The sequence below is a fragment of the Oncorhynchus kisutch genome, unplaced genomic scaffold (assembly GCF_002021735.2).
Source record: "Oncorhynchus kisutch isolate 150728-3 unplaced genomic scaffold, Okis_V2 Okis09a-Okis19a_hom, whole genome shotgun sequence".
Taxonomy (NCBI): domain Eukaryota; kingdom Metazoa; phylum Chordata; class Actinopteri; order Salmoniformes; family Salmonidae; genus Oncorhynchus; species Oncorhynchus kisutch.
Window position 1 is genome coordinate 10,825,102 of NW_022261985.1, and position 27,571 is coordinate 10,852,672.

Consider the following 27,571-nt stretch of genomic DNA (forward strand, 5'->3'; position numbering starts at 1 on the left):
TAATGATAACCAGATGAGACTCATCAAGCTGCACCTTTACACCCCCAGGCCGGTAGGTGGCGCTCACACGACAGTTTTTTTTAGGTTGCCTCGGAAAAAAAGCAAAAGCACTTCCGCTTTTCCACTTCCTTTTTTTATGTCAGCTGTCAAATTAAATTGACGCGCGAAATAAGCAAAACAAAACAGAAATGTCACAGTCGGGGTGTCCTGTTGGTGACAGAATCCTAGTAGGTTACATTTTACCCGAAAAGAAGGTTAAAAACTCCGAAAATGACGACTCTGATTGGGAAGATGATGATGAGGAGGAGGAAGAAGAAGCACAGCCGGAGTTTCTGGATATGAAAGAGATGGACAGCGTTAGTTCAGGAGGACATGTGTTTAATTCCTCCGTACCGGGCCGAAACGAAGGTGAGTGGTCGTTGACAGATCATCGTAGCTTTGATAAATGCACTTGTAGAAGTTAACCTAACTAGCTAATGGGGTTGTCACTTGCAAAAATAGGCATATTTATCTAGCAAGCAAGTTGCCAATCATTCGGTGTAAAGGGACTGCGACTGTCACTCTTGTCGGTCGAGATTTCTCCTACTGTAGAGAGAGGAGTCTACTGTAATTTATATAGTTTGTTCAATCTGGTTTATCTCTTGTTAGTGACACTAATACACCCACAGAAAGGTGGGTATAATTGGTGGGAAAGTTCCAACAGGAGGAATCTGTAACCAAAAACTTGGTAAAGTACAAGGTTGCCAACAAAACAACGTATACAAAGTTGTATAGCGGCAGAATAAGATACCGGGTAGAGAGGGTGGGCTATTTCATTACGTTTTTTCCACTCAGCATGTTTATTCCGTAAAAATGTCTGTCCTCTCTCTGGTAGCCTACGAACAAACATTAAGAATAAGCTACGTGGTGAGTTGATGCCTATTCGGCATTTAGTTAACTAGGTGAATTGATCATGCTACTTTTGTATGCGTTGTTTGTTGCCAACCTTGTATTTTACCAAGTTTTTGTTACAGATTCCTGTTGGAACGTTCCCACAAATTATACCCACCTCCCACAAAACACTATCATACAATCCACTACGATGAATGCATGCTGATGATCTAGCTAGCTAACGTTAGTAAGCTCAATAACTAACTTGTGTAATTGTTTCATTTTCTATCCCGTGTCTGTTCTAGTTGATTTCCTGGACAGCGTGTCCGGTAAGAGATGCAGAGTACTGGGCCGGTTCAGTCTGAAGGACCCGTGGTGGGAGGCTACCTGCACAGCCCGCGTAGCCAGGGGCAAGCTGGTGCTACGGGGCTACCCTGCCTACCGCCTTCGCTCAGACCTCCAGGGAGACCCGGAACACTCTGTCCTGTCTCTGTTCCTCACCGCCTGCGGCGTGGACTCACAGTTTGTCGTCCCCTTCTTTGCTTGGCTGCCGATGGGAAGGAAGGTGGAGTTTGCTAACTTGCAGGAAGTTCTGGCTGAGTTTGAGGAAGGAGAGCAGCACAGAGCTTTGGCACAGCAGATTAAAGCCTTGGTCTCTGTTTCAGGTAGGTGGATGTGGGGGAGAGATACATCTTGACCCTGATCTATAGTGTTTTGGTAATATGAAGTGCTGTGAGTAAAGACCATAGCTGTGTTTGAATACTCCCACCATACTATACCATTCTATACCATACTAACCATACCATTCTATACCATTCTATACCGTTCTATACCATACCATTCTATTCCATTCTGTACCATTCTATACCATACTAACCATACTATACCATACTAACCATACCATACTATACCATTCTATACCATACTAACATACCATTTTATACCATACCATATGGTAGTACTAACCATTCTATACCATACCATTCTATACCATTCTATACCATTCTATACCATACCATACTATACCATACTATACTATACCATTCTATACCATTCTATACCATACTATACCATACCATTCTATACCATTCTATACCATACTAACCATACCATTCTATACCATTCTATACCATACTATACCATACTATACCATTCTATACCATACCATTCTATACCATACTAACCATACCATTCTATACCATACTATATGTGACACAAATTGGGTATGTAGTATGCTTATTAGTCATAGGGGTGCGATCGTAAATTCCCTCTGGCTATCTACTCCGATTTCAGAGCGCTCTCTGCTGAATTTACAAACGCTCAACACCCGTTGAATGTGTCGGTCAATATCTGCAAAAAAAAAACATATTTCAATTGTTGCCAGCAGCACAGTTAGTTACCAGCAGCACAGTTAGTTACCAGCAGCACAGTTAGTTACCAGCAGCACAGTTAGTTACCAACGTTCAACACCCGTTGAATCTGACAACGCCCTGAATTTACAAATGCCCAGAGCGCACTCTGGCACTCCCAGATCGAAGTTACGAACACACCCGAAGTCTAGCTAGTAATTTGTTACGCTAACAAGCTAGCAATCGGTTGCATAGCAACAGCAACAGCTTCCGGTAGACGTGTGAAGCGCTGGGGCTCAACTGAAATTTTACCGTTGGTTTACAGTATACTAACAATCAGTATGTTAGTATGGGTATCTGGAACACAGCTCATACTAACATACTGTATGTTAGTATCTGGAACACAGCTCATACTGACATACAGTATGTTAGTATGGGTATCTGGAACACAGCTCATACTGACATACAGTATGTTAGTATGGGTATCTGGAACACAGCTCATACTAACATACAGTATGTTAGTATGGGTATCTGGAACACAGCTCATACTAACATACAGTATGTTAGTATGGGTATCTGGAACACAGCTCATACTGACATACAGTATGTTAGTATGGGTATCTGGAACACAGCTCATACTGACATACAGTATGTTAGTATGGGTATCTGGAACACAGCTCATGCTAACATACAGTATGGGTATCTGGAACACAGCTCATGTCATCGGTATGTCTGTCAGTTGCAGGGATGCGCGTGGCTGCTGCCTCTCTGTATCCCCATGTGATGAGATACCTGCCTACCCTACTGCCCGGGCGCTTCACAGAGCTCCTGAGTCGAGGAAAGAAAAGCCCAAAACATCCTGCGGCACAGGGTGCTACACAGATAGAGGGGGAAGAGGAGGATCTCAGCTTGCTGGCCAAAATAGAGGAGATGATCAAGACGGACGTCTGGAAGCTGGGCTTTAACTATGTAAGCATAACCTCCTGGCTGGTTGTGGACTGTGGTTGGAAGCTGGGCTTTAACTATGTAAGCATAACCTCCTGGCTGGTTGTGGACTGTGGCTGGAAGCTGGGCTTTAACTATGTAAGCGTAACCTCCTGGCTGGTTGTGGACTGTGGTTGGAAGCTGGGCTTTAACTATGTAAGCGTAACCTCCTGGCTGGTTGTGGACTGTGGTTGGAAGCTGGGCTTTAACTATGTAAAGCGTAACCTCCTGGCTGGTTGTGGACTGTGGCTGGAAGCTGGGCTTTAACTATGTAAGCGTAACCTCCTGGCTGGTTGTGGACTGTGGCTGGAAGCTGGGCTTTAACTATGTAAGCGTAACCTCCTGGCTGGTTGTGAACTGTGGCTGGAAGCTGGGCTTTAACTATGTAAAGCGTAACCTCCTGGCTGGTTGTGGACTGTGGTTGGTTAACATACTTTGTCAACAGTTTCTGTAGTCTGTGATTGGTCCAATCCAGCAGGAAGTATGACATCACATCCCTCCAATCTGCCATGAACGCTTTGACATAAACTACAATAAGAAAATAATTCATTATCTTCAGTAATCGCTTCTCCCTTTCCCTCTCTCCCCCTCCCTCTTTCTCTCCCTCCCTTTCTCTCCCCCTCCCTCTTTCTCTCCCTCCCTTTCTCTCCCCCTCCCTCTTTCTCTCCCTCCCTTTCTCTCCCCCTCCCTCTTTCTCTCCCTCCCTTTCTCTCCCCCTCCCTCTTTCTCTCCCTCTCTTTCTCTCCCTCCCTTTCTCTCCCCCTCTCTCTTTCTCTCCCTCCCTTTCTCTCCCCCTCCCTCTTTCTCTCCCTCCCTTTCTCTCCCCCTCCCTCTTTCTCTCCCTCCCTTTCTCTCCCCCTCCCTCTTTCTCTCCCTCCCTTTCTCTCCCCCTCCCTCTTTCTCTCCCTCCCTTTCTCTCCCCCTCCCTCTTTCTCTCCCTCCCTTTCTCTCCCCCTCCCTCTTTCTCTCCCTCCCTTTCTCTCCCCCTCCCTCTTTCTCTCCCCTCCTCCCTCTCCCCTACTCCCCTCTCTCTCTAGGTTATGTACAAGGAGTTGAAGGTGGTCCATTGCGAGGCTCAGCTGAGATCCTTCCATGAGTGTAAACTCTTCCAAGAGATCCCTCTGAAGCAGTGTAACGCCCTGCGAGTCTACGACTCTCTGAAGAACCACTGCAACAGGACGGGCAGTACCTACATGGAGCTCCCCACCCTGTGTGACGAGGTCAGGAGAGGGTGTAGCTCCGTGGTGGAGGTGGAGGTACGAGGAACACAGAACAAATACGTCTGTCCACTTTGTTTTATGTATTGTCTGTAGGTTCGCTTGCTGAGGCAGCTCCATATATATTTTTTGAATTTCAAATGTAGTTAATTCGTTGGTTCTTTCATTCAGGTGTGGGACGCAGTCCACTTCCTCAAAGAGCTGGGTGTAGTGGTACGGGATCGCCAGAAGGTGGCGCTGCAGAACCTGCATTCTTATGAGACTGGGATAGCTGAGTGCCTACGCTGTCTGGTGCAGGAAGAGCCCTGGGTTATACCTCTGGATGTCATAGAGGTGCTGACTGCTTCAGCTCTGCAGAGGCTGAGGAAGAAGGGAGGGGATGGATGGAGTAGGGAGGATCAAGGTGAAGTGGACTCCGACGCAGAGCGGAAGGCTAATGAGCTGAATGAAAGGTGTGATATGGTTGGCAGCGCTGCAGAGACAGACCGTACTAGTACTGCTGTTAGAACAGCCAGTGGAGCCTCTGTCCCAGACCACATCAAACCTGGACCAGCCCCTACAGACCAGGGCCCTCCTCCTCCAGTAGATTTAGACCCAGACCAGGGCCCTCCAGTAGATTTAGACCCAGACCAGGGCCCTCCAGTAGATTTAGACTCAGACCAGGGCCCTCCAGTAGATTTAGACCCAGACCAGGGCCCTCCAGTAGATTTAGACCCAGACCAGGGCCCTCCAGTAGATTTAGACCCAGACCAGGGCCCTCCAGTAGATTTAGACCCAGACCAGGTACGTGCAGCCGAGATGATCTGCTTCAATCCGGTGACAGTGATCAGCGGTAAGGGGGGCTGTGGTAAGACCACGGTGGTGAGTCTGGTGTTCAAGGCCGCCTTGCAGCAGAGCCCAGAGAAGGAAGTCAGGAAGGCATGCTGGGACTTTGAAAATGACTCCTTGGGGTCTGAGGCGTGGGAGGAAGCCGAGGCGTTGGAGGATGAAGCCCTGTCGAAGAGTCTCCTCTCTCAGTTAGAGGGGGAGGTAAAGGACGAGAAGAAGTTGTCGTCGTGGGTTTTACAGGGAGAGGACGAGGTGTTACTAACAGCACCCACAGGGAGAGCTGCGTCTCTGCTCACCAAGAGGACATGCTTCAAGGCCTACACCCTGCACCAGGTTGGTACAGGAGACAGTTCTGCCCTTAGAATGACTTCTAGAATGAGTCAGAACTGGGTCAGAACATCTGACTTTCTGAATGGCAAACATTAGCCTGGGTAAAGCTAGAAGTCACATTCTCTGTCCATGTAGTCTTTGTCTCTGTAATAGAAAGGTATCGGTGAGACCAAAATAAACAGCTGAAATGTTGTATCACTTTCATGGTTTACAAAGGATTATTTGTGTGATTTGTAGGTCAAGTTTTCCACTTGTTTTCTGTCAGCGGCCGCACTCACCGTGGGCGTCCGCACTCACCGTGGGCGTCCGCACTCACCGTGGGCGTCCGCACTCACCGTGGGCGTCCGCACTCACCGTGGGCGTCCGCACTCACCGTGGGCGTCCGCACTCACCGTGGGCGTCCGCACTCACCGTGGGCGGCCGCACTCACCGTGGGCGGCCGCACTCACCGTGGGCGTCCGCACTCACCGTGGGCGGCGGGCGGCCACACTCACCGTGGGCGGCCGCACTCACCGTGGGCGGCCATATTGTTCTAAATGAACCAGTTGAACATCAGTAGTCGGGTGTTGAACAGTCGTGGCCAAAAGTTTTGAGAATGACACCAATATTAATTTCCACAAAGTCTCCTGCCTCAGTTTGTATGATTTCAATTTGCATATACTCCAGGATGTTATGAAGAGTGATCAGATGACTTGCAATTAATTGCGAAGTCTAACCCCTCTCTCCTGTCACCCCTCCCTTTCAGGTAGTGTGGAGTTTCACAGATATCTAACCCCTCTCTCCTGTCACCCCTCCCTTTCAGGTAGTGTGGAGTTTTACAGATATCTAACCCCTCTCTCCTGTCACCCCTCCCTTTCAGGTAGTGTGGAGTTTCACAGATATCTAACCCCTCTCTCCTGTCACCCCTCCCTTTCAGGTAGTGTGGAGTTTCACAGATATCTAACCCCTCTCTCCTGTCACCCCTCCCTTTCAGGTAGTGTGGAGTTTCACAGATATCTAACCCCTCTCTCCTGTCACCCCTCCCTTTCAGGTAGTGTGGAGTTTCACAGATATCTAACCCCTCTCTCCTGTCACCCCTCCCTTTCAGGTAGTGTGGAGTTTCACAGATATCTAACCCCTCTCTCCTGTCACCCCTCCCTTTCAGGTAGTGTGGAGTTTCACAGATATCTAACCCCTCTCTCCTGTCACCCCTCCCTTTCAGGTAGTGTGGAGTTTCACAGATATCTAACCCCTCTCTCCTGTCACCCCTCCCTTTCAGGTAGTGTGGAGTTTCACAGATATCTAACCCCTCCCTCCTGTCACCCCTCCCTTTCAGGTAGTGTGGAGTTTTACAGATATCTAACCCCTCTCTCCTGTCACCCCTCCCTTTCAGGTAGTGTGGAGTTTCACAGATATCTAACCCCTCTCTCCTGTCACCCCTCCCTTTCAGGTAGTGTGGAGTTTCACAGATATCTAACCCCTCTCTCCTGTCACCCCTCCCTTTCAGGTAGTGTGGAGTTTCACAGATATCTAACCCCTCTCTCCTGTCACCCCTCCCTTTCAGGTAGTGTGGAGTTTCACAGATATCTAACCCCTCCCTCCTGTCACCCCTCCCTCTCAGGTAGTGTGGAGTTTCATGCAGGCCAAGAAGGACCCCAGCGGGGCTCCTGAGGAGTGGAAGTTTGCGTGTGTGCGCGTGTTGGTGGTGGACGAGGGCAGTCTGGTGTGTGTTCAGCTCCTCCACTCCGTGCTCACCATGCTCACCAAACACGCACAGCTCAGGAAGTTCGTCATCTTGGGTACGTTCGTTTTTTAGTTCAGGTTTAAGCTGTACACGTTCGACATGTAAAGTGTGATGCCAACACTTGTGGGGGGTGTGGGGGGGAGGTGGAACAGAGTTAGGTAAGGTGAAGACTTCCTGTCTTATACAATGGACTTCCTGTCAAGGGAAACACGATGTGGTCCACTAGACTGCTCGGAATCACTGATCTACAAATCACCTTGTATCCCAATAAACTCCTCCATTCTCTGAATGACATTAGACTACACTGCTTAATAACCCTGCTAGGACGTAAGGGTTAGGACTTACTGACTGTTTGCCTAGGGGATGCTGTCAGCTGACCACTATCCAGCCGGCCAACTCCTTGTCAAATCAAATCAAATGTTTTTAATCACATACACATGGTTAGCAGATGTTATTGGTCACATACACATGGTTAGCAGATGTTATTGGTCACATACACAGGGTTAGCAGATGTTATTGGTCACATACACAGGGTTGGCAGATGTTATTGGTCACATACACAGGGTTAGCAGATGTTATTGGTCACATACACAGGGTTAGCAGATGTTATTGGTCACATACACAGGGTTAGCAGATGTTATTGGTCACATACACAGGGTTAGCAGATGTTATTGGTCACATACACAGGGTTGGCAGATGTTATTGGTCACATACACATGGTTAGCAGATGTTATTGGTCACATACACAGGGTTAGCAGATGTTATTGGTCACATACACAGGGTTAGCAGATGTTATTGGTCACATGGTTAGCAGATGTTACTGTGAGTGTAGCGAAATGCTTGTGCTTCTAGTTCCGACAATGCAGTCATAACCAACCAGTAATCTAACAATTCCCCAACAACTACCTTTATAGGGATGGAATGAGATTATGTACATGTATGGAGGAACGATGACAGGATGCAATAGATGGTATAAAATACTGTATATACAGTTGAAGTTTACATACACTAAGGTTGGAGTCATTAACTTGTTTTTCAACCACTCCACACTTCTTGTCAACAAACTATAGTTTTGGCAAGTCGGTTAGGACAACAATTGTTTACAGACAGATTATTTCACTTATAATTCACTGTATCACAATTCCAGTGGGTCAGAAGTTTAAAAGCAATAAGTTGACTGTGCCTTTAAATAGCTTGGAAAATTCCAGAAAATGATGTCATGGCTTTAGAAGCTTCTGATAGGCTAATTGACATCATTTGAGTCAATTGGAGTTGTACCTGTGGATGTATTTCAAGGCCTGCCTTCAAACTTTGCTTGACATCATGGGGAAATCAAAAGAAATCAGCCAAGACCTCAGAAAATAAATTGTAGACCTCCACAAGTCTAGTTCATCCTTGGGAGCAATTTCCAAACGCCTGAAGGTACCACGTTCATCTGTACAAACAAGAGTACGCAAGTATTCACACCATGGGACCTCGCAGCTGTCATACCGCTCAGGAAGGAGACGCATTCTGTCTCCTAGAGATGAACGTACTTTGGTGCGAAAAGTGCAAATCAATCCCAGAACAACAGCAAAGGATCTTGTGAAGATGCTGGAGGAAACGGGTACAAAAGTATCTATATCCACAGTAAAACGAGTCCTATATCGTCATAACCTGAAAGGCCGCTCAGCAAGGATGAAGCCACTGCTCCAAAACCGCCATAAAAAAGCCAGACTACGGTTTGCACAGGGACAAAGATTGTACTTTTTGGAGAAATGTCCTCTGGTCTGATGAAACAAAAATATAACTGTTTGTCCATAATGACCGTCATTATGTTTTGGAGGAAAAAGGGGGAGGCTTGCAAGCTGAAGAACACCATCCCAACTGTGAAGCACGGGGGTGGCAGCATCATGTTGTGGGGGTGCTTTTCTGCAGGAGGGACTGGTACACTTCACAAAATCGATGCCCAAGTTAAACCATTTAAAGGCAATGCTACCAAATACTAATTGAGTGAATGTAAACTTCTGACCCACTGAGAATGTGATGAAAGAAATAAAAAGCTGAAATAAATTATTCTCTCTACTATTATTCTGACATTTCACATTCTTAAAATAGTGTTGATCCTAACTGACCAAAAACAGGGACATTTTACTAGGATTAAATGTTTTGTGAATTGTGAAAAACTGAGTTTAAATGTAATTGGCTAAGGTGTATGTAAACTTCCGACTTCAACTGTAGATATGAGATATGAGTAATGTAAGATATGCAAACATAGAGACTCACTAGTCACTTTAAACTATGTTGGCAGCAGCCTCTGTGTTAGTGGTGGCTGTTTAGCAGTCTGATGGCCTTGAGATCGAGAGACTGAAAAACAGCTTCTGTCTCAGCTTTGATGCACCTGTACTGACCTCGCCTCTGGATGATAGTGGGGTGAACAGGCAGTGGCTCGGGTGGTTGTTGTCCTTGATGATCTTTATGGCCTTCCTGTGACATCGGGTGGTGTAGGTGTCCTGGAGGGCAGGGGATGTGTTGTGTCTTGCGGTTGAGGGCGGTGCAGTTACTGTACCTGGCAGTGATACAGCCCAACAGGATGCTCTCAATTGTGAATCTTTTAAAGTTTTGTCAGGGTTCTAGGTGACAAGCCACCTTTTTTTCAGCCTCCTGAGGTTGAAGAGGCGCTGCTGCGCCTTCTTCACCACACTGTCTGTGTGGGTGCACCATTTCAGTTTGTCTGTGATGTGTATGCCGAGGAACTTAACAGTTCCACCTTCTCCACTACTGACCTGTCGATGTGGATAGGGGGGTGCTGCCTCTGCTGTTTCCTGAAGTCCACGATCATCTCTTGTTTTGTTGATGTTGAGTGAGAGGTTGTTTTCCTGACACCACACTCTGAGAGCCCTCACCTACCTGTAGGCTGTCTCGTTGTTGGTGGTAATCAAGCCCACTACTGTTGTGTCATCTGCAAACTTGATGATTGAGTTGGAGGCGTGCATGGCCACGCAGTCATGAGTGAACAGGGAGTACAGGAAAGGGCTGAGCACGCACCCCTGTGGGGCCCCAGTGTTGAGGGTCAGCGAAGTGGAAATGTTGTTTCCTTACCTTCAGCATCTGGGGGAAGCCCGTCAGGAAGTATGGCCTGTTCCACAGTCTGACTGTTTGTCTAGGTGATGTGCGTCAGCTGCCCAGTATCCAGCCAGGAAACACCTTGTATGACCTGTTCCACAGTCTGGGCCGAGCCCATTGGGCCATCGAGATGAGGACCAATCACAGAGCCGAGTCTCAACTGATCGTCGACAACGCCGGACAGTAAATATGACACTGGTTTTTGTCTTTAGTTTCCAAACAAACATAAAAATACCACAGTGACTCTTTGATAATATAAAATAAAAAGAACCATGAATTAATTCAGTATGTAGATAGAATAAAGTTTAGATACAACTTTGCAAATTCAGATATGAAATTAATTTTCTTAATTTTAAAATAGTTTTTATTGTAAATTCTGTAAGATTGTTGGTTTTGTCATGTCCTAAAAAAAAATCAGAATCGCAGAGATGGGGATGAATCGTAGTTTCAGACCGCTCCACTACGACGCCATCTTGGATCTGAATGGAAGCTACACCATGCCCTCTGAAGACAAGAGGTTCATCCTCATCCTGCTGCCCAACACCACCGAGGACTCTGACTATGGTGAGTAACCCGTGGACTCCATCTGAAAACACAGAACACTACTAATGTAATGCAACACAATAGGATGTGGTTTTTCAGACCTTCAGGTGGCTATCGAACTATTATTGAAAGCTGCTCCAGGACTGAAGAATGATGCCACGTCACAGTTCATTGCCTTCAGAAGGTAAGACAAGCATTACACAGTAGAGTGGTCAGACATGTAGAGGTTATCTACACTGTTGATACTATAGGGACAGTAGAGGGGTTCTCTATACTATAGGGACAGTAGAGGGGTTCTCTATACTATAGGGACAGTAGAGGGGTTCTCTATACTATAGGGACAGTAGAGGGGTTCTCTATACTATAGGGACAGTAGAGGGGTTCTCTATACTACAGGGACAGTAGAGGGGTTCTCTATACTATAGGGACAGTAGAGGGGTTCTCTATACTATAGGGACAGTAGAGGGGTTCTCTATACTATAGGGACAGTAGAGGGGTTCTCTATACTATAGGGACAGTAGAGGGTTCTCTATACTATAGGGACAGTAGAGGGGTTCTCTATACTATAGGGACAGTAGAGGGGTTCTCTATACTATAGGGACAGTAGAGGGGTTCTCTATACTATAGGGACAGTAGAGGGGTTCTCTATACTATAGGGACAGTAGAGGGGTTCTCTATACTATAGGGACAGTAGAGGGGTTCTCTATACTATAGGGACAGTAGAGGGTTCTCTATACTATAGGGACAGTAGAGGGGTTCTCTATACTATAGGGACAGTAGAGGGGTTCTCTATACTATAGGGACAGTAGAGGGGTTCTCTATACTATAGGGACAGTAGAGGGGTTCTCTATACTATAGGGACAGTAGAGGGGTTCTCTATACTATAGGGACAGTAGAGGGGTTCTCTATACTATAGGGACAGTAGAGGGGTTCTCTATACTATAGGGACAGTAGAGGGGTTCTCTATACTATAGGGACAGTAGAGGGGTTCTCTATACTATAGGGACAGTAGAGGGGTTCTCTATACTATAGGGACAGTAGAGGGGTTCTCTATACTATAGGACAGTAGAGGGGTTCTCTATACTATAGGGACAGTAGAGGGGTTCTCGTATACTATAGGGACAGTAGAGGGGTTCTCTATACTATAGGGACAGTAGAGGGGTTCTCTATACTATAGGGACAGTAGAGGGGTTCTCTATACTATAGGGACAGTAGAGGGGTTTCTCTATACTATAGGGACAGTAGAGGGGTTCTCTATACTATAGGGACAGTAGAGGGGTTCTCTATACTATAGGGACAGTAGAGGGGTTCTCTATACTATAGGGACAGTAGAGGGGTTCTCTATACTATAGGGACAGTAGAGGGGTTCTCTATACTATAGGGACAGTAGAGGGGTTCTCTATACTATAGGGACAGTAGAGGGGTTCTCTATACTATAGGGACAGTAGAGGGTTCTCTATACTATAGGGACAGTAGAGGGGTTCTCTATACTATAGGGGACAGTAGAGGGGTTCTCTAACTATAGGGACATAGAGGGGTTCTCTATACTATAAGGGACAGTAGAGGGGTTCTCTATACTATAGGGACAGTAGAGGGGTTCTCTATACTATAGGGACAGTAGAGGGGTTCTCTATACTATAGGAAGTAGAGGGGGTTCTCTATACTATAGGGACAGTAGAGGGGTTCTCTATACTAGGACAGTAGAGGGGGTTCTCTATCTATAGGGACAGTAGGGGGTTCTCTATACTATAGGGACAGTAGAGGGGTTCTCTATACTATAGGGACAGTAGAGGGGTTCTCTATACTATAGGGACAGTAGAGGGGTTCTCTATACTATAGGGACAGTAGAGAGGGTTCTCTATACTATAGGGACAGTAGAGGGGTTCTCTATACTATAGGGACAGTAGAGGGGTTCTCTATACTATAGGGACAGTAGAGGGGTTCTCTATACTATAGGGACAGTAGAGGGGGTTCTCTATACTATAGGGACAGTAGAGGGGTTCTCTATACTATAGGGACAGTAGAGGGGTTCTCTATACTATAGGGACAGTAGAGGGGTTCTCTATACTATAGGGACAGTAGAGGGTTCTCTCTACTATAGGACAGTAGAGGGGTTCTCTATACTATAGGGACAGTAGAGGGTTCTCTATACTATAGGGACAGTAGAGGGGTTCTCTATACTATAGGGACAGTAGAGGGGTTCTCTATACTATAGGGACAGTAGAGGGGTTCTCTATACTATAGGGACAGTAGAGGGGTTTCTCTATACTATAGGGACAGTAGAGGGGTTCTCTATACTATAGGGACAGTAGAGGGGTTCTCTATACTATAGGGACAGTAGAGGGGTTCTCTATACTATAGGGACAGTAGAGGGGTTCTCTATACTATAGGGACAGTAGAGGGGTTCTCTATACTATAGGGACAGTAGAGGGGTTCTCTATACTATAGGGACAGTAGAGGGGTTCTCTATACTATAGGGACAGTAGAGGGGTTCTCTATACTATAGGGACAGTAGAGGGGTTCTCTATACTATAGGGACAGTAGAGGGGTTCTCTATACTATAGGGACAGTAGAGGGGTTCTCTATACTATAGGGACAGTAGAGGGGTTTCTCTATACTATAGGGACAGTAGAGGGGTTCTCTATACTATAGGGACAGTAGAGGGGTTCTCTATACTATAGGGACAGTAGAGGGGTTCTCTATACTATAGGGACAGTAGAGGGGTTCTCTATACTATAGGGACAGTAGAGGGTTCTCTATCTCTAGGAAGGGTTCTCTATACTATAGGGACAGTAGAGGGGTTCTCTATACTATAGGGACAGTAGAGGGGTTCTCTATACTATAGGGACAGTAGAGGGGTTCTCTATACTATAGGGACCAGTAGAGGGGTTCTCTATACTATAGGGACAGTAGAGGGGTTCTCTATACTATAGGGACAGTAGAGGGGTTCTCTATACTATAGGGACAGTAGAGGGGTTCTCTATACTATAGGGACAGTAGAGGGGTTCTCTATACTATAGGGACAGTAGAGGGGTTCTCTATACTATAGGACAGTAGAGGGTTCTCTATACTATAGGGACAGTAGAGGGGTTCTCTATACTATAGGGACAGTAGAGGGGTTCTCTATACTATAGGGACAGTTAGAGGGGTTCTCTATACTATAGGGACAGTAGAGGGGTTCTCTATACTATAGGGACAGTAGAGGGGTTCTCTATACTATAGGGACAGTAGAGGGGTTCTCTATTACTATAGGGACAGTAGAGGGGTTCTCTATACTATAGGGACAGTAGAGGGGTTCTCTATACTATAGGGACAGTAGAGGGGTTCTCTATACTATAGGGACAGTAGAGGGGTTCTCTATACTATAGGGACAGTAGAGGGGTCTCTATACTATAGGGACAGTAGAGGGGTTCTCTATACTATAGGGACAGTAGAGGGGTTCTCTATATAGGGACAGTAGAGGGGTTCTCTATACTATAGGGACAGTAGAGGGGTTCTCTATACTATAGGGACAGTAGAGGGGTTCTCTATACTATAGGGACAGTAGAGGGGTTCTCTATACCACAGGGACAGTAGAGGGGTTCTCTATACCACAGGGACAGTAGAGGGGTTCTCTATACCACAGGGACAGTAGAGGGGTTCTCTATACCACAGGGACAGTAGAGGGGTTCTCTATACCACAGGGACAGTAGAGGGGTTCTCTATACCACAGGGACAGTAGAGGGGTTCTCTATACCACAGGGACAGTAGAGGGGTTCTCTATACCACAGGGACAGTAGAGGGGTTCTCTATACCACAGGGACAGTAGAGGGGTTTCTCTATACCACAGGGACAGTAGAGGGGTTCTCTATACCACAGGGACAGTAGAGGGGCGTTGTTCTCTATACCACAGGGGGACAAGTAGAGGGGTTCTCTATACCACAGGGACAGTAGAGGGGTTTCTCTATACCACAGGGACAGTAGAGGCGGTTCTCTATTACCCACAGGGACAGTAGAGGGGTTCTCTCTACCATTGATACTACAGGGACAGTAGAGGGGTTCTCTATACTATAGGGACAGTAGAGGGGTTCTCTATACTACAGGGCAGTAGAGGGGTCTCTATACCATTGATACTACAGGGACAGTAGAGGGGTTCTCTATACTACAGGGACAGTAGAGGGGTTTCTCTATACTACAGGGACAGTAGAGGGGTTCTCTATACTACAGGGGCAGTAGAGGGGTTCTCTATACTACAGGGGCAGTAGAGGGGTTCTCTATACTACAGGGGCAGTAGAGGGGTTCTCTATACTACAGGGGCAGTAGAGGGGTTCTCTATACTACAGGGACAGTAGAGGGGTTCTCTCTACTACAGGGACAGTCGAGGGGTTCTCTATACTACAGGGACAGTAGAGGGGTTCTCTATACCATCGATACTACAGGGACAGTAGAGGGGTTCTCTATACTACAGGGACAGTAGAGGGGTTCTCTGTACTATAGGGACAGTAGAGGGGTTCTCTGTACTATAGGGACAGTAGAGGGGTTCTCTGTACTATAGGGACAGTAGAGGGGTTCTCTGTACTATAGGGACAGTAGAGGGGTTCTCTGTACTACAGGGACAGTAGAGGGGTTCTCTGTACTACAGGGACAGTAGAGGGGTTCTCTATACTACAGGGACAGTAGAGGGGTTCTCTATACTACAGGGACAGTAGAGGGGTTCTCTATACTACAGGGACAGTAGAGGGGTTCCCTATACTACAGGGACAGTAGAGGGGTTCCCTATACTACAGGGACAGTAGAGGGGTTCTCTATACTATAGGGACAGTAGAGGGGTTCTCTATACTATAGGGACAGTAGAGGGGTTCTCTATACTACAGGGACAGTAGAGGGGTTCTCTATACTACAGGGTCAGTAGAGGGGTTCTCTATACTACAGGGACAGTAGAGGGGTTCTCTATACTATAGGGACAGTAGAGGGGTTCTCTGTACTACAGGGACAGTAGAGGGGTTCTCTGTACTACAGGGACAGTAGAGGGGTTCTCTGTACTACAGGGACAGTAGAGGGGTTCTCTGTACTACAGGGACAGTAGAGGGGTTCTCTGTACTACAGGGACAGTAGAGGGGTTTCTCTGTACTACAGGGACAGTAGAGGGGTTCTCTGTACTACAGGGACAGTAGAGGGGTTCTCTGTACTACAGGGACAGTAGAGGGGTTCTCTGTACTACAGGGACAGTAGAGGGGTTCTCTGTACTACAGGGACAGTAGAGGGGTTCTCTATACTATAGGGACAGTAGAGGGGTTCTCTATACTACAGGGACAGTAGAGGGGTTCTCTGTACTATAGGGACAGTAGAGGGGTTCTCTGTACTATAGGGACAGTAGAGGGGTTCTCTGTACTATAGGGACAGTAGAGGGGTTCTCTGTACTACAGGGACAGTAGAGGGGTTCTCTATACTACAGGGACAGTAGAGGGGTTCTCTATACTATAGGGACAGTAGAGGGGTTTCTCTATACTATAGGGACAGTAGAGGGGTTCTCTATACTATAGGGACAGTAGAGGGGTTCTCTGTACTATAGGGACAGTAGAGGGGTTCTCTATACTACAGGGTCAGTAGAGGGGTTCTCTATACTACAGGGTCAGTAGAGGGGTTCTCTCTACTACAGGGACAGTAGAGGGGTTCTCTCTACTACAGGGACAGTAGAGGGGTTCTCTATACTACAGGGACAGTAGAGGGGTTCTCTATACTACAGGGACAGTAGAGGGGTTCTCTGTACTACAGGGACCGTAGAGGGGTTCTCTGTACTACAGGGTCAGTAGAGGGGTTCTCTGTACTACAGGGACAGTAGAGGGGTTCTCTATACTACAGGGTCAGTAGAGGGGTTCTCTATACTACAGGGACAGTAGAGGGTTCTCTATACTATAGGGACAGTAGAGGGGTTCTCTATACTACAGGGACAGTAGAGGGGTTCTCTATACTACAGGGACAGTAGAGGGGTTTTCTATACTATAGGGACAGTAGAGGGGTTCTCTATACTATAGGGACAGTAGAGGGGTTCTCTATACTATAGGGACAGTAGAGGGGTTCTCTATACTATAGGGACAGTAGAGGGGTTCTCTATACTACAGGGACAGTAGAGGGGTTCTCTATACCATCGATACTACAGGGACAGTAGAGGGGTTCTCTATACTACAGGGACAGTAGAGGGGTTCTCTATACTACAGGGACAGTAGAGGGGTTCTCTATACTACAGGGACAGTAGAGGGGTTCTCTATACTACAGGGACAGTAGAGGGGTTCTCTATACTATAGGGACAGTAGAGGGTTCTCTATACTATAGGGACAGTAGAGGGGTTCTCTATACTATAGGGACAGTAGAGGGGTTCTCTATACTACAGGGACAGTAGAGGGGTTCTCTATACTACAGGGACAGTAGAGGGGTTCTCTATACTACAGGGACAGTAGAGGGGTTCCCTATATACAGGGACAGTAGAGGGGTTCTCTATACTATAGGGACAGTAGAGGAGTTCTCTATACTATAGGGACAGTAGAGGGGTTTCTCTATACTATAGGGACAGTAGAGGGGTTCTCTATACTATAGGGACAGTAGAGGGGTTCTCTATACTATAGGGACAGTAGAGGGGTTCTCTATACTATAGGGACAGTAGAGGGGTTCTCTATACTATAGGACAGTAGAGGGGTTCTACAGGGACAGTAGAGGGGTTCTCTGTACTACAGGGACAGTAGAGGGGTTCTCTGTACTACAGGGACAGTAGAGGGGTTCTCTGTACTACAGGGACAGTAGAGGGGTTCTCTGTACTACAGGGACAGTAGAGGGGTTCTCTGTACTACAGGGACAGTAGAGGGGTTCTCTGTACTACAGGGACAGTATAGGGGTTCTCTATACTACAGGGACAGTATAGGGGTTCTCTATACTACAGGGACAGTAGAGGGGTTCTATACTAAGACCTGTATCTTAACTGTCGCTGTGTGTTTTTCAGGAGGGAGTGTGCCTTGATCAATGAGCTTTGCTGCAAACATTACTGCGACCACCGCACCAAGTAAGTTAATGTACTGCTATAGGAAGAGATGCTGTTTCTACTGCTATAGGAAGAGATGCTGTTTCTACTGCTATAGGAAGAGATGCTGTTTCTACTGCTATAGGAAGAGATGCTGTTTCTACTGCTATAGGAAGAGATGCTCTTTCTACTGCTATAGGAAGTGATGCTCTTTCTACTGCTATAGGAAGACATGCTGTTTCTACTGCTATAGGAAGACATGCTGTTTCTACTGCTATAGGAAGTGATGCTCTTTCTACTGCTATAGGAAGTGATGCTCTTTCTACTGCTATAGGAAGTGATGCTCTTTCTACTGCTATAGGAAGTGATGCTCTTTCTACTGCTATAGGAAGTGATGCTCTTTCTACTGCTATAGGAAGTGATGCTCTTTCTACTGCTATAGGAAGTGATGCTCTTTCTACTGCTATAGGAAGTGATGCTCTTTCTACTGCAATAGGAAGTGATGCTGTTTCTACTGCTACAGGAAGTGATGCTGTTTCTACTGCTATAGGAAGTGATGCTGTTTCTACTGCTATAGGAAGAGATGCTGTTTCTACTGCTATAGGAAGAGATGCTGTTTCTACTGCTATAGGAAGAGATGCTGTTTCTACTGCTATAGGAAGACATGCTGTTTCTACTGCTATAGGAAGACATGCTGTTTCTACTGCTATAGGAAGTCATGCTGTTTCTACTGCTATAGGAAGTCATGCTGTTTCTACTGCTATAGGAAGTCATGCTGTTTCTACTGCTATAGGAAGTGATGCTGTTTCTACTGCTATAGGAAGTGATGCTGTTTCTACTGCTATAGGAAGTGATGCTGTTTCTACTGCTATAGGAAGTGATGCTGTTCTACTGCTATAGGAAGTGATGCTGTTCTACTGCTATAGGAAGTGATGCTGTTTCTACTGCTATAGGAAGTGATGCTGTTTCTACTGCTATAGGAAGTGATGCTGTTTCTACTGCTATAGGAAGAGATGCTGTTTCTACTGCTATAGGAAGAGATGCTGTTTCTACTGCTATAGGAAGTGATGCTGTAGGGAGAGACGCAGTTTCTGCCACTGGGGGAGGGTAGAAGAGTTTCTACTGCTGTGTAATGAGTGGACCACCAGATAGAGCTGTTGTACCAGTTGTAAAAAGGAAGAATGTGCAATGTGAGGAGGCAGAGGAGACTTGCCTCGTCTCCTAGATGTGAGGAGGCAGAGGAGACTTGCCTCGTCTCCTAGATGTGAGGAGGCAGAGGAGACTTGCCTCGTCTCCTAGATGTGAGGAGGCAGAGGAGACTTGCCTCGTCTCCTAGATGTGAGGAGGCAGAGGAGACTTGCCTCGTCTCCTAGATGTGAGGAGGCAGAGGAGACTTGCCTCGTCTCCTAGATCTCGTTTGTTTATGTTAGAAATCCCAGCTGGCCTCCTTATCTGTAGATCGATAAATAATTTGGGTTTGATGTGTCGATCTTTTACCTCAGAAACAACAAGAACCGACTAGATTTCCAGCCGAGAGATAAAGTCTGCTGTACAAAGAACGGCTACGTCACAGACAGGAACAAGGAAGTGTCTCCTGAAGAAGAGGACTTGGAGAACAGCTACGTATCTGACAGGGCCAGGACCAAGCAGAGACTTCCTGGTCTGGACGGAGGGGAGAGACGTAGAGGGAACGGGGCCACACAGAGAGACGGAAGTGGTGACAAAATGAAAAGCAAAGAGAAGAATAAAGAGCGTCTGTGTAACGGAGAGATATTCTTTATTAAATATGTGAGAAACGAGAGGACCAATAGTTACACGTGTTTTAGGCTATTCTGTAAGCTGCTCAATTCTAATTGGCTGAGCCGTGCTCTTGGGTTGTGTCTCCTCCTATGACAGGACGTGACAGAGGAGGAGGCGGGCTCACGGCGGAGCAGGAAGCAGAGGTACTTGACTCTGGATGATGGCGACGGACGGATGCTGTGTGTTTCCTTCAGGGAACTGCAGAGTGAATGTAAACTGCAACACGCCTGGGCTAGGACCATACACACCTTCCAGGTGTGTGTGTGTGTGTGTGTGTGTGTGTGTGTGTGTGGGAGTGAGTGAGTGTGTGTGTGGGAGTGAGTGAGTGTGTGTGTGGGAGTGAGTGTGTGTGTGAGTGTGTGGGAGTGTGGGAGTGAGAGTGAGTATGTGTGTGGGAGTGAGTGTGTGTGTGGGAGTGAGTGAGTGTGTGTGTGGGAGTGAGTGAGTGTGTGTGTGGGAGTGGTGAGTGTGTGTGTGGGAGTGAGTGTGTGTGTGGGAGTGAGTGTGTGTGTGGGAGTGAGTGTGTGTGTGGGAGTGAGTGTGTGTGTGGGAGTGAGTGTGTGTGTGGGGAGTGAGTGTGTGTGTGGGAGTGAGTGTGGTGTGTGGGAGTGAGTGTGTGTGGGAGTGAGTGTGGGAGTGAGTGTGTTGTGGGAGTGAGTGTGTGTGGGAGTGAGTGTGTGTGGAGTGAGTGTGTGTGGGAGTGAGTGTGTGTGTGGGAGTGAGTGTGTGTGTGGGGAGTGAGTGTGTGTGTGGGAGTGAGTGTTGTGGTGGGAGTGAGTGAGAGTGAGTGAGTGAGTGAGTGAGTGTGTGTGTGTGTGTGGGAGTGAGTGTGTGTGGGAGTGAGTGTGTGTGGGAGTGAGTGTGTTGTGGGAGTGAGTGTGTGTGGGAGTGAGTGTGTGTGTGGGAGTGAGTGTGTGTGTGGGAGTGTGTGTGTGGGAGTGAGTGTGTGTGTGGGAGTGAGTGTGTGTGTGTGTGTGTGTGGGAGTGAGTGTGTGTGGGAGTGAGTGTGTGTGTGAGTGTGTGTGTGGTGTGTGTGGGAGTGAGTGTGTGTGTGTGTGGGAGTGAGTGTGTGTGTGTGTGTGGGAGTGAGTGTGTGTGTGTGTGGGAGTGAGTGTGTGTGTGTGTGTGTGTGTGTGTGTGTGTGTGTGGGAGTGTGTGGGAGTGTGTGTGTGGGAGTGAGTGTGTGTGTGTGTGGGAGTGAGTGTGTGTGTGTGTGGGAGTGAGTGTGTGTGTGTGTGGGAGTGTGGGAGTGAGTGTGTGGGAGTGAGTGTGTGTGTGTGGGAGTGAGTGAGTGTGTGTGAGTGTGGGAGTGAGTGTGAGTGTGGGAGTGAGTGAGTGTGGGAGTGAGTGAGTTTGGGAGTGAGAGTGTGTTTGGGAGTGAGTGTGAGTGTGTGTGTGTGGGAGTGAGTGAGTGTGTGTGAGTGTGGGAGTGAGTGAGTGAGGGAGTGAGTGAGTGTGGGAGTGAGTGAGTTTGGGAGTGAGTGTGGGAGTGAGTGAGTTTGGGAGTGAGTGTGGGAGTGAGTGAGTGTGTGTGTGGGAGTGAGTGTGTGTGAGTGTGGGAGTGAGTGTGGGAGTGAGTGAGTGTGGGAGTGAGTGAGTTTGGGAGTGAGTGTGGGAGTGAGTGAGTTTGGGAGTGAGTGTGGGAGTGAGTGTGTGTGTGTGGGAGTGTGTGTGTGTGTGGGAGTGAGAGTGTGTGGGAGTGAGTGTGTGTGTGTGGGAGTGAGTGTGTGGGAGTGAGTGAGTGTGTGTGTGGGAGTGAGTGAGTGTGTGTGTGGGAGTGAGTGAGTGTGAGTGTGGGAGTGAGTGTGTGTGAGTGTGGGAGTGAGTGTGGGGAGTGAGTGAGTGTGGGAGTGAGTGAGTTTGGGAGTGAGTTTGGGAGTGAGTGTGGGAGTGAGTGTGAGAGTGTGTTTGGGAGTGAGTGTGAGTGTGTGTGTGGGAGTGAGTGTGTGTGAGTGTGGGAGTGAGTGTGGGAGTGAGGTGTGTGGGAGTGAGTGAGTGTGGGAGTGAGTGAGTGTGGGAGTGAGTGAGTGTGGGAGTGAGTGAGTGTGGGAGTGAGTGAGTGTGGGAGTGAGTGAGTGTGGGAGTGAGTGAGTTTGGGAGTGAGTGAGTTTGGGAGTGAGTGTGGGAGTGAGTGAGTGTGTGTGTGGGAGTGAGTGTGTGTGAGTGTGGGAGTGAGTGAGTGTGGGAGTGAGTGAGTTTGGGAGTGAGTTTGGGAGTGAGTTTGGGAGTGAGTGTGGGAGTGAGTGAGTTTGGGAGTGAGTGTGGGAGTGAGTGTGTGTGTGTGGGAGTGTGTGTGTGTGTGGGAGTGTGTGGGAGTGAGAGTGTGTGAGAGTGAGAGTGTGTGTGTGGGAGTGAGTGTGTGTGGGAGTGAGAGTGTGTGGGAGTGAGAGTGTGTGGGAGTGAGTGTGTGTGTGTGTGGGAGTGAGAGTGTGTGGGAGTGTGTGTGGGAGTGAGAGAGTGAGAGAGAGTGTGTGTGTGTGAGTGAGTGAGTGTTTGGGAGTGAGAGTGTGTTTGGGAGTGAGTGAGTGTTTGGGAGTGAGAGTGTGTTTGGGAGTGAGAGTGTGTGTGGGAGTGTGTGTGGGAGTGAGTGAGAGTGTGTGTGGGAGTGAGAGTGTGTGTGGGAGTGAGAGTGTGTGGGAGAGTGTGTGTGGGAGAGAGAGAGAGTGAGTGAGTGAGTGAGTGAGTGAGTGAGTGAGTGAGGGAGAGAGAGAGAGAGAGAGAGTGAGGGAGTGAGAGAGAGAGAGAGAGAGTGAGTGAGGGAGTGAGTGAGGGTGTGTGTGTTCTCTCTGTCTCCATTCATAGGCTGATGAGAGAATGATTTAAACTAAGCAGTTCAGTAGATTCTAACTAGTTAGACGTTTTCTCTGATGGAATTCCTCAGTTGTACTGTACCTTCCTTCTCTGTGCGTCAGGGGTCGGAGACCGAGACGATTGTGTACGTGCTGGGTAACGGTAGCGTCCAGACGTGGAAACACGTGTACACTGCTGTGACACGGGGACAGAAGCGTGTATATGTCATAGCCAAGAAGGAGGGCATGGCCTCGGCCATCAAGAGACGCATCATCCCACGTAACACCCGGCTGGGAACCCTGGTCAAAGAGCTGCTGGTCCAGCCTGGGGCTGAGGGGCAGGACCAACCAGACCAGAACCAACCCCAGCCAGGCACACCTCGCAGGGCAGCCCCAGGCTTCGGGCCTACACAGACCTCTCCTCTGGCCTCACCGACACCTAGCTGGTCTCTAAGGACCCCCTACAAAACCCCTATAGCAGCACCCAGACTCCGCTCTACGCCCAGTGTAGCAGTCCCACTTCACGCCAATTGTGTCCAGTCCCACTCTACGTCGGTCCTACCCAGGAAGCTGTGGAGAAATGAGCCTCCAACAGCTCCTCAGGCAGATGCCTCAGACACCTCTCTAATGGACGACATCACTTTCAGTCAGGCATATACTTGGTCGCCTATGAACAGCAGCTCTGAGGACCCCTCTCAAGAGCAGCCTGGGTCTTGTGAGGAGGAGGAGGAGGAAGGGATCGAGATGGAGGCTAGCAGCAGCGCTGTAGAGGATGGACATATGGGGAAGGGTTCACATTTAGCTGCTCGGTCTGGGGTTGAGAGTACCCCTTCCAAGAGGACACTCAGTCCTGACAGTGAGAAACAGAATGTAACTCCTCATAAACAGATCAAGGTAAGAGAAAGAGGACGTGGTCAGTTGCTTTGTGGTGGAAGCAGTACATTTTCTCACATGACTAGGGCACGTCTGAAGACTTATTTGTGGTGTGGAGGGGTTATTTTAGTAGAAGTGGTGGAGGTGAGGAGGGGGGGTTATTTTAGTAGAAGTGGTGGAGGGGTTATTTTAGTAGAAGGGGTTGAGGTGAGGAGGGGGGGTTATTTTAGTAGAAGTGGTGGAGGGGGGGGGTTATTTTAGTAGAAGTGGTTGAGATGAGGGGTTATTTTAGTAGAAGGGGTTGAGGTGTGGAGGGGGGGTTATTTTAGTAGAAGTGGTGGAGGGGGGGGGGTTATTTTAGTAGAAGTGGTTGAGATGAGGGGTTATTTTAGTAGAAGGGGTTGAGGTGTGGAGGGGGGGAGGAGGAGGGGGTTATTTTAGTAGAAGTGGGTGAGGTGTGGAGGAGGGGGGGTTATTTTAGTAGAAGTGGGTGAGGTGTGGAGGAGGGGGGGTTATTTTAGTAGAAGTGGGTGAGGTGTGGAGGAGGGGGGGTTATTTTAGTAGAAGTGGGTGAGGTGTGGAGGAGGGGGGGTTATTTTAGTAGAAGTGGGTGAGGTGTGGAGGAGGGCGGGTTATTTTAGTAGAAGTGGTTGAGGTGTGGAGGAGGAGGGGGGGTTATTTTAGTAGAAGTGGGTGAGGTGTGGAGGAGGGGGGGTTATTTTAGTAGAAGTGGTTGAGGTGTGGAGGAGGAGGGGGGGGTTATTTTAGTAGAAGTGGTTGAGGTGAGGTGTGGAGGAGGGGTTATTTAGTAGAAGTGGGTGAGGTGTGGAGGAGGAGGGGGGGTTATTTAGTAGAAGTGGGTGAGGTGTGGAGGAGGAGGGGGGGGGTATTTAGTAGAAGTGGGTGAGGTGTGGAGGAGGAGGGGGGGGTTATTTTAGTAGAAGTGGTTGAGGTGTGGAGGAGGGGTTATTTAGTAGAAGTGGGTGAGGTGTGGAGGAGGAGGGGGGGGTTATTTAGTAGAAGTGGGGTGAGGTGTGGAGGAGGGGTTATTTAGTAGAAGTGGTTGAGATGGGGGGGGGGGGGGGTTATTTTAGTAGAAGTGGGTGAGGTGAGGAGGAGGAGGGGGGGGTTATTTTAGTAGAAGTGGGTGAGGTGAGGAGGAGGAGGGGGGGGTTATTTTAGTAGAAGGTGGGTGAGGTGAGGAGGAGGAGGGGGGGTTATTTTAGTAGAAGTGGGTGAGGGTGAGGAGGAGGAGGGGGGGGTTATTTTAGTAGAAGTGGGTGAGGTGAGGAGGAGGAGGGGGGGTTATTTTAGTAGAAGTGGGTGAGGTGAGGAGGAGGAGGGGGGGTTATTTTAGTAGAAGTGGTTGAGGTGAGGAGGGGGGGTTATTTTAGTAGAAGTGGTTGAGGTGAGGAGGGGGGGTTATTTTAGTAGAAGTGGTTGAGGTGAGGAGGGGGGGTTATTTTAGTAGAAGTGGTTGAGGTGAGGAGGGGGGGTTATTTTAGTAGAAGTGGTTTGAGGTGAGGAGGGGGGGTTATTTTAGTAGAAGTGGTTGAGGTGAGGAGGGGGGGTTATTTTAGTAGAAGTGGTTGAGGTGAGGGGGGGTTATTTTAGTAGAAGTGGTGGAGGGGGGGGGGTTATTTTAGTAGAAGTGGTTGAGGTGAGGAGGAGGGGGGTTTATTTTAGTAGAAGTGGTTGACGTGAGGAGGGGGGGTTATTTTAGTAGAAGTGGTTGAGGTGAGGGGGGGTTATTTTAGTAGAAGTGGTTGAGGTGAGGAGGGGGGGTTATTTTAGTAGAAGTGGTTGAGGTGAGGGAGGGGGGGTTATTTTAGTAGAAGTGGTTCTGTACAGAAGAGTGATTCTCTTTGATGTGATGCTTCTACACCTGCATTGCTTGCTGTTTGGGGGTTTTAGGCTGGGTTTCTGTACAGCACTTTGAGATATCAGCTGATGTACGAAGGGCTATATAAATACATGTGATTTGATTTGATTTGGTTGAGGTGGTGAGGAGGGATTATTTTAGTGGAAGTGGTTGAGGTGGGGAGGAGGAGGAGGAGGAGGGGGGGTTATTTTAGTAGAAGTGGTTGAGGTGAGGAGGAGGAGGGGGGGTTATTTTAGTAGAAGTGGTTGAGGTCAGGGGGGGGGTTATTTTAGTAGAAGTGGTTGAGGTGGTGAGGAGGGGTTATTTTAGTAGAAGTGGTTGAGGTCAGGGGGGGGGTTATTTTAGTAGAAGTGGTTGAGGTGGTGAGGAGGGGTTGAGGTGAGGAGGAGGAGGAGGAGGAGGGGTTATTTTAGTAGAAGTGGTTGAGGTGAGGTGGGGAGGAGGGGGGGGTTATTTTAGTAGAAGTGGTTGAGGTGAGGAGGGGAGGAGGGGGGGTTATTTTAGTAGAAGTGGTTGAGGTGAGGAGGGGAGGAGGGGGGGTTATTTTAGTAGAAGTGGTTGAGGTGGTGAGGAGGGGTTGAGGTGAGGAGGAGGAGGAGGAGGGGTTATTTTAGTAGAAGTGGTTGAGGTGGGGTGGGGAGGAGGGGGGGTTATTTTAGTAGAAGTGGTTGAGGTGAGGTGGGGAGGAGGGGGGGTTATTTTAGTAGAAGTGGTTGAGGTGGTTATTCTAAGAGAGTCAGTTGGGAAGAGTTGTCATGTTACTCTGACTCCATCTTGTTGTTGTGTCATCTGTGTAGGTGGAGCCATTCGAATCACCGCTGGGCTGTTCCAGACTGCAGCAACTCACCCTCTGCATGCCCACCTCACACGGCAAACGGCTTTTCCAAGGTCCACCCTCCGATCAGGACTGAACATCTTCTCTCCCTGACCCATTGATACCAGGATATCTTATGATTGATGGCCACTACTGCATTGATACCAGGATATTTGAATCAAATCCTATTTTATACGTCATATGCACAGAATACAAGTGTAGACCTTACCATGAAATGCTTCCTTACAAGCCCATAACCATTAATGCAATTTTAATTAAAAATATGAGTTAAGAATGATATTTACTAAATAAACTAACGTTTTTTTAAAAGTAACGCAATAAAATAACAATAATGAGGTTATATACAGGGGGGTACCGGTACCGAGACAATGTGTGGGGGGTAGAGGTTAGTCGAGGTGATTGAGGTAGGTAGGGGTAAAGTGACTATGCATAGATAATAATGAGTAGCAGTAGTTGAGGTAATGGAGGTAGGTAGGGGTAACGTGACTATGCATAGATAATAATGAGTAGCAGTAGTCGAGGTGATTGAGGTAGGTAGGGGTAAAGTGACTATGCATAGATAATAATGAGTAGCAGTAGTTGAGGTAATGGAGGTAGGTAGGGGTAACGTGACTATGCATAGATAATAATGAGTAGCAGTAGTTGAGGTAATGGAGGTAGGTAGGGGTAACGTGACTATGCATAGATAATAATGAGTAGCAGTAGTTGAGGTAATGGAGGTAGGTAGGGGTAACGTGACTATGCATAGATAATAATGAGTAGCAGTAGTTGAGGTAATGGAGGTAGGTAGGGGTAAAGTGACTATGCATAGATAATAATGAGTAGCAGTAGTCGAGGTGATTGAGGTAGGTAGGGGTAACGTGACTATGCATAGATAATAATGAGTAGCAGTAGTTGAGGTAATGGAGGTAGGTAGGGGTAAAGTGACTATGCATAGATAATAATGAGTAGCAGTAGTTGAGGTAATGGAGGTAGGTAGGGGTAAAGTGACTATGCATAGATAATAATGAGTAGCAGTAGTTGAGGTAATGGAGGTAGGTAGGGGTAAAGTGACTATGCATAGATAATAATGAGTAGCAGTAGTTGAGGTAATGGAGGTAGGTAGGGGTAAAGTGACTATGCATAGATAATAATGAGTAGCAGTAGTTTGAGGTAATGGAGGTAGGTAGGGGTAACGTGACTATGCATAGATAATAATGAGTAGCAGTAGTTGAGGTGATTGAGGTAGGTAGGGGTAACGTGACTATGCATAGATAATAATGAGTAGCAGTAGTTGAGGTAATGGAGGTAGGTAGGGTAACGTGACTATGCATAGATAATAATGAGTAGCAGTAGTTGAGGTAATGGAGGTAGGTAGGGGTAACGTGACTATGCATAGATAATAATGAGTAGCAGTAGTTGAGGTAATGGAGGTAGGTAGGGGTAACGTGACTATGCATAGATAATAATGAG

At 47.7% G+C, this 27,571-nt stretch overlaps 1 protein-coding gene across 3 annotated transcripts; it reads left to right on the forward strand.

The window, feature by feature from the left end:
• Nucleotides 1-129: 129 nt before the first annotated feature.
• LOC109881759 (DNA helicase B) lies at nucleotides 130-26,396 on the forward strand. Of its 3 annotated transcripts, none has more exons than XM_031815288.1 (14): nucleotides 130-408; nucleotides 1,176-1,535; nucleotides 2,959-3,188; nucleotides 4,241-4,459; nucleotides 4,592-5,581; nucleotides 7,179-7,356; nucleotides 10,448-10,589; nucleotides 10,825-10,970; nucleotides 11,034-11,133; nucleotides 17,923-17,982; nucleotides 19,443-19,728; nucleotides 19,837-19,995; nucleotides 22,653-23,423; nucleotides 26,082-26,396. In XM_031815288.1, the coding sequence occupies exons 1-14, from the start codon at nucleotides 189-191 to the stop codon at nucleotides 26,193-26,195; spliced, it is 3,975 nt and encodes a 1,324-aa protein (XP_031671148.1). In that variant the 5' UTR covers nucleotides 130-188; the 3' UTR covers nucleotides 26,196-26,396. The 3 variants fall into 3 exon arrangements, with proteins under 3 accessions (XP_031671148.1, XP_031671149.1, XP_031671150.1); XM_031815289.1 differs by having other exon boundaries at nucleotides 2,965-3,188; XM_031815290.1 differs by having other exon boundaries at nucleotides 131-408; nucleotides 11,049-11,133.
• The last annotated feature ends 1,175 nt before the right edge of the window (nucleotides 26,397-27,571 follow it).

Bases quoted from the DNA above. Each gene is read 5' to 3' on its own strand.
- LOC109881759 (XM_031815288.1), top strand. From the start codon at position 189: ATGTCACAGTCGGGGTGTCCTGTTGGTGACAGAATCCTAGTAGGTTAC. The intron at 3,189-4,240 runs GTAAGCATAACC...CTCTCTCTCTAG, and splicing joins GGAAGCTGGGCTTTAACTAT to GTTATGTACAAGGAGTTGAA. The intron at 5,582-7,178 runs GTTGGTACAGGA...CCTCCCTCTCAG, and splicing joins AGGCCTACACCCTGCACCAG to GTAGTGTGGAGTTTCATGCA.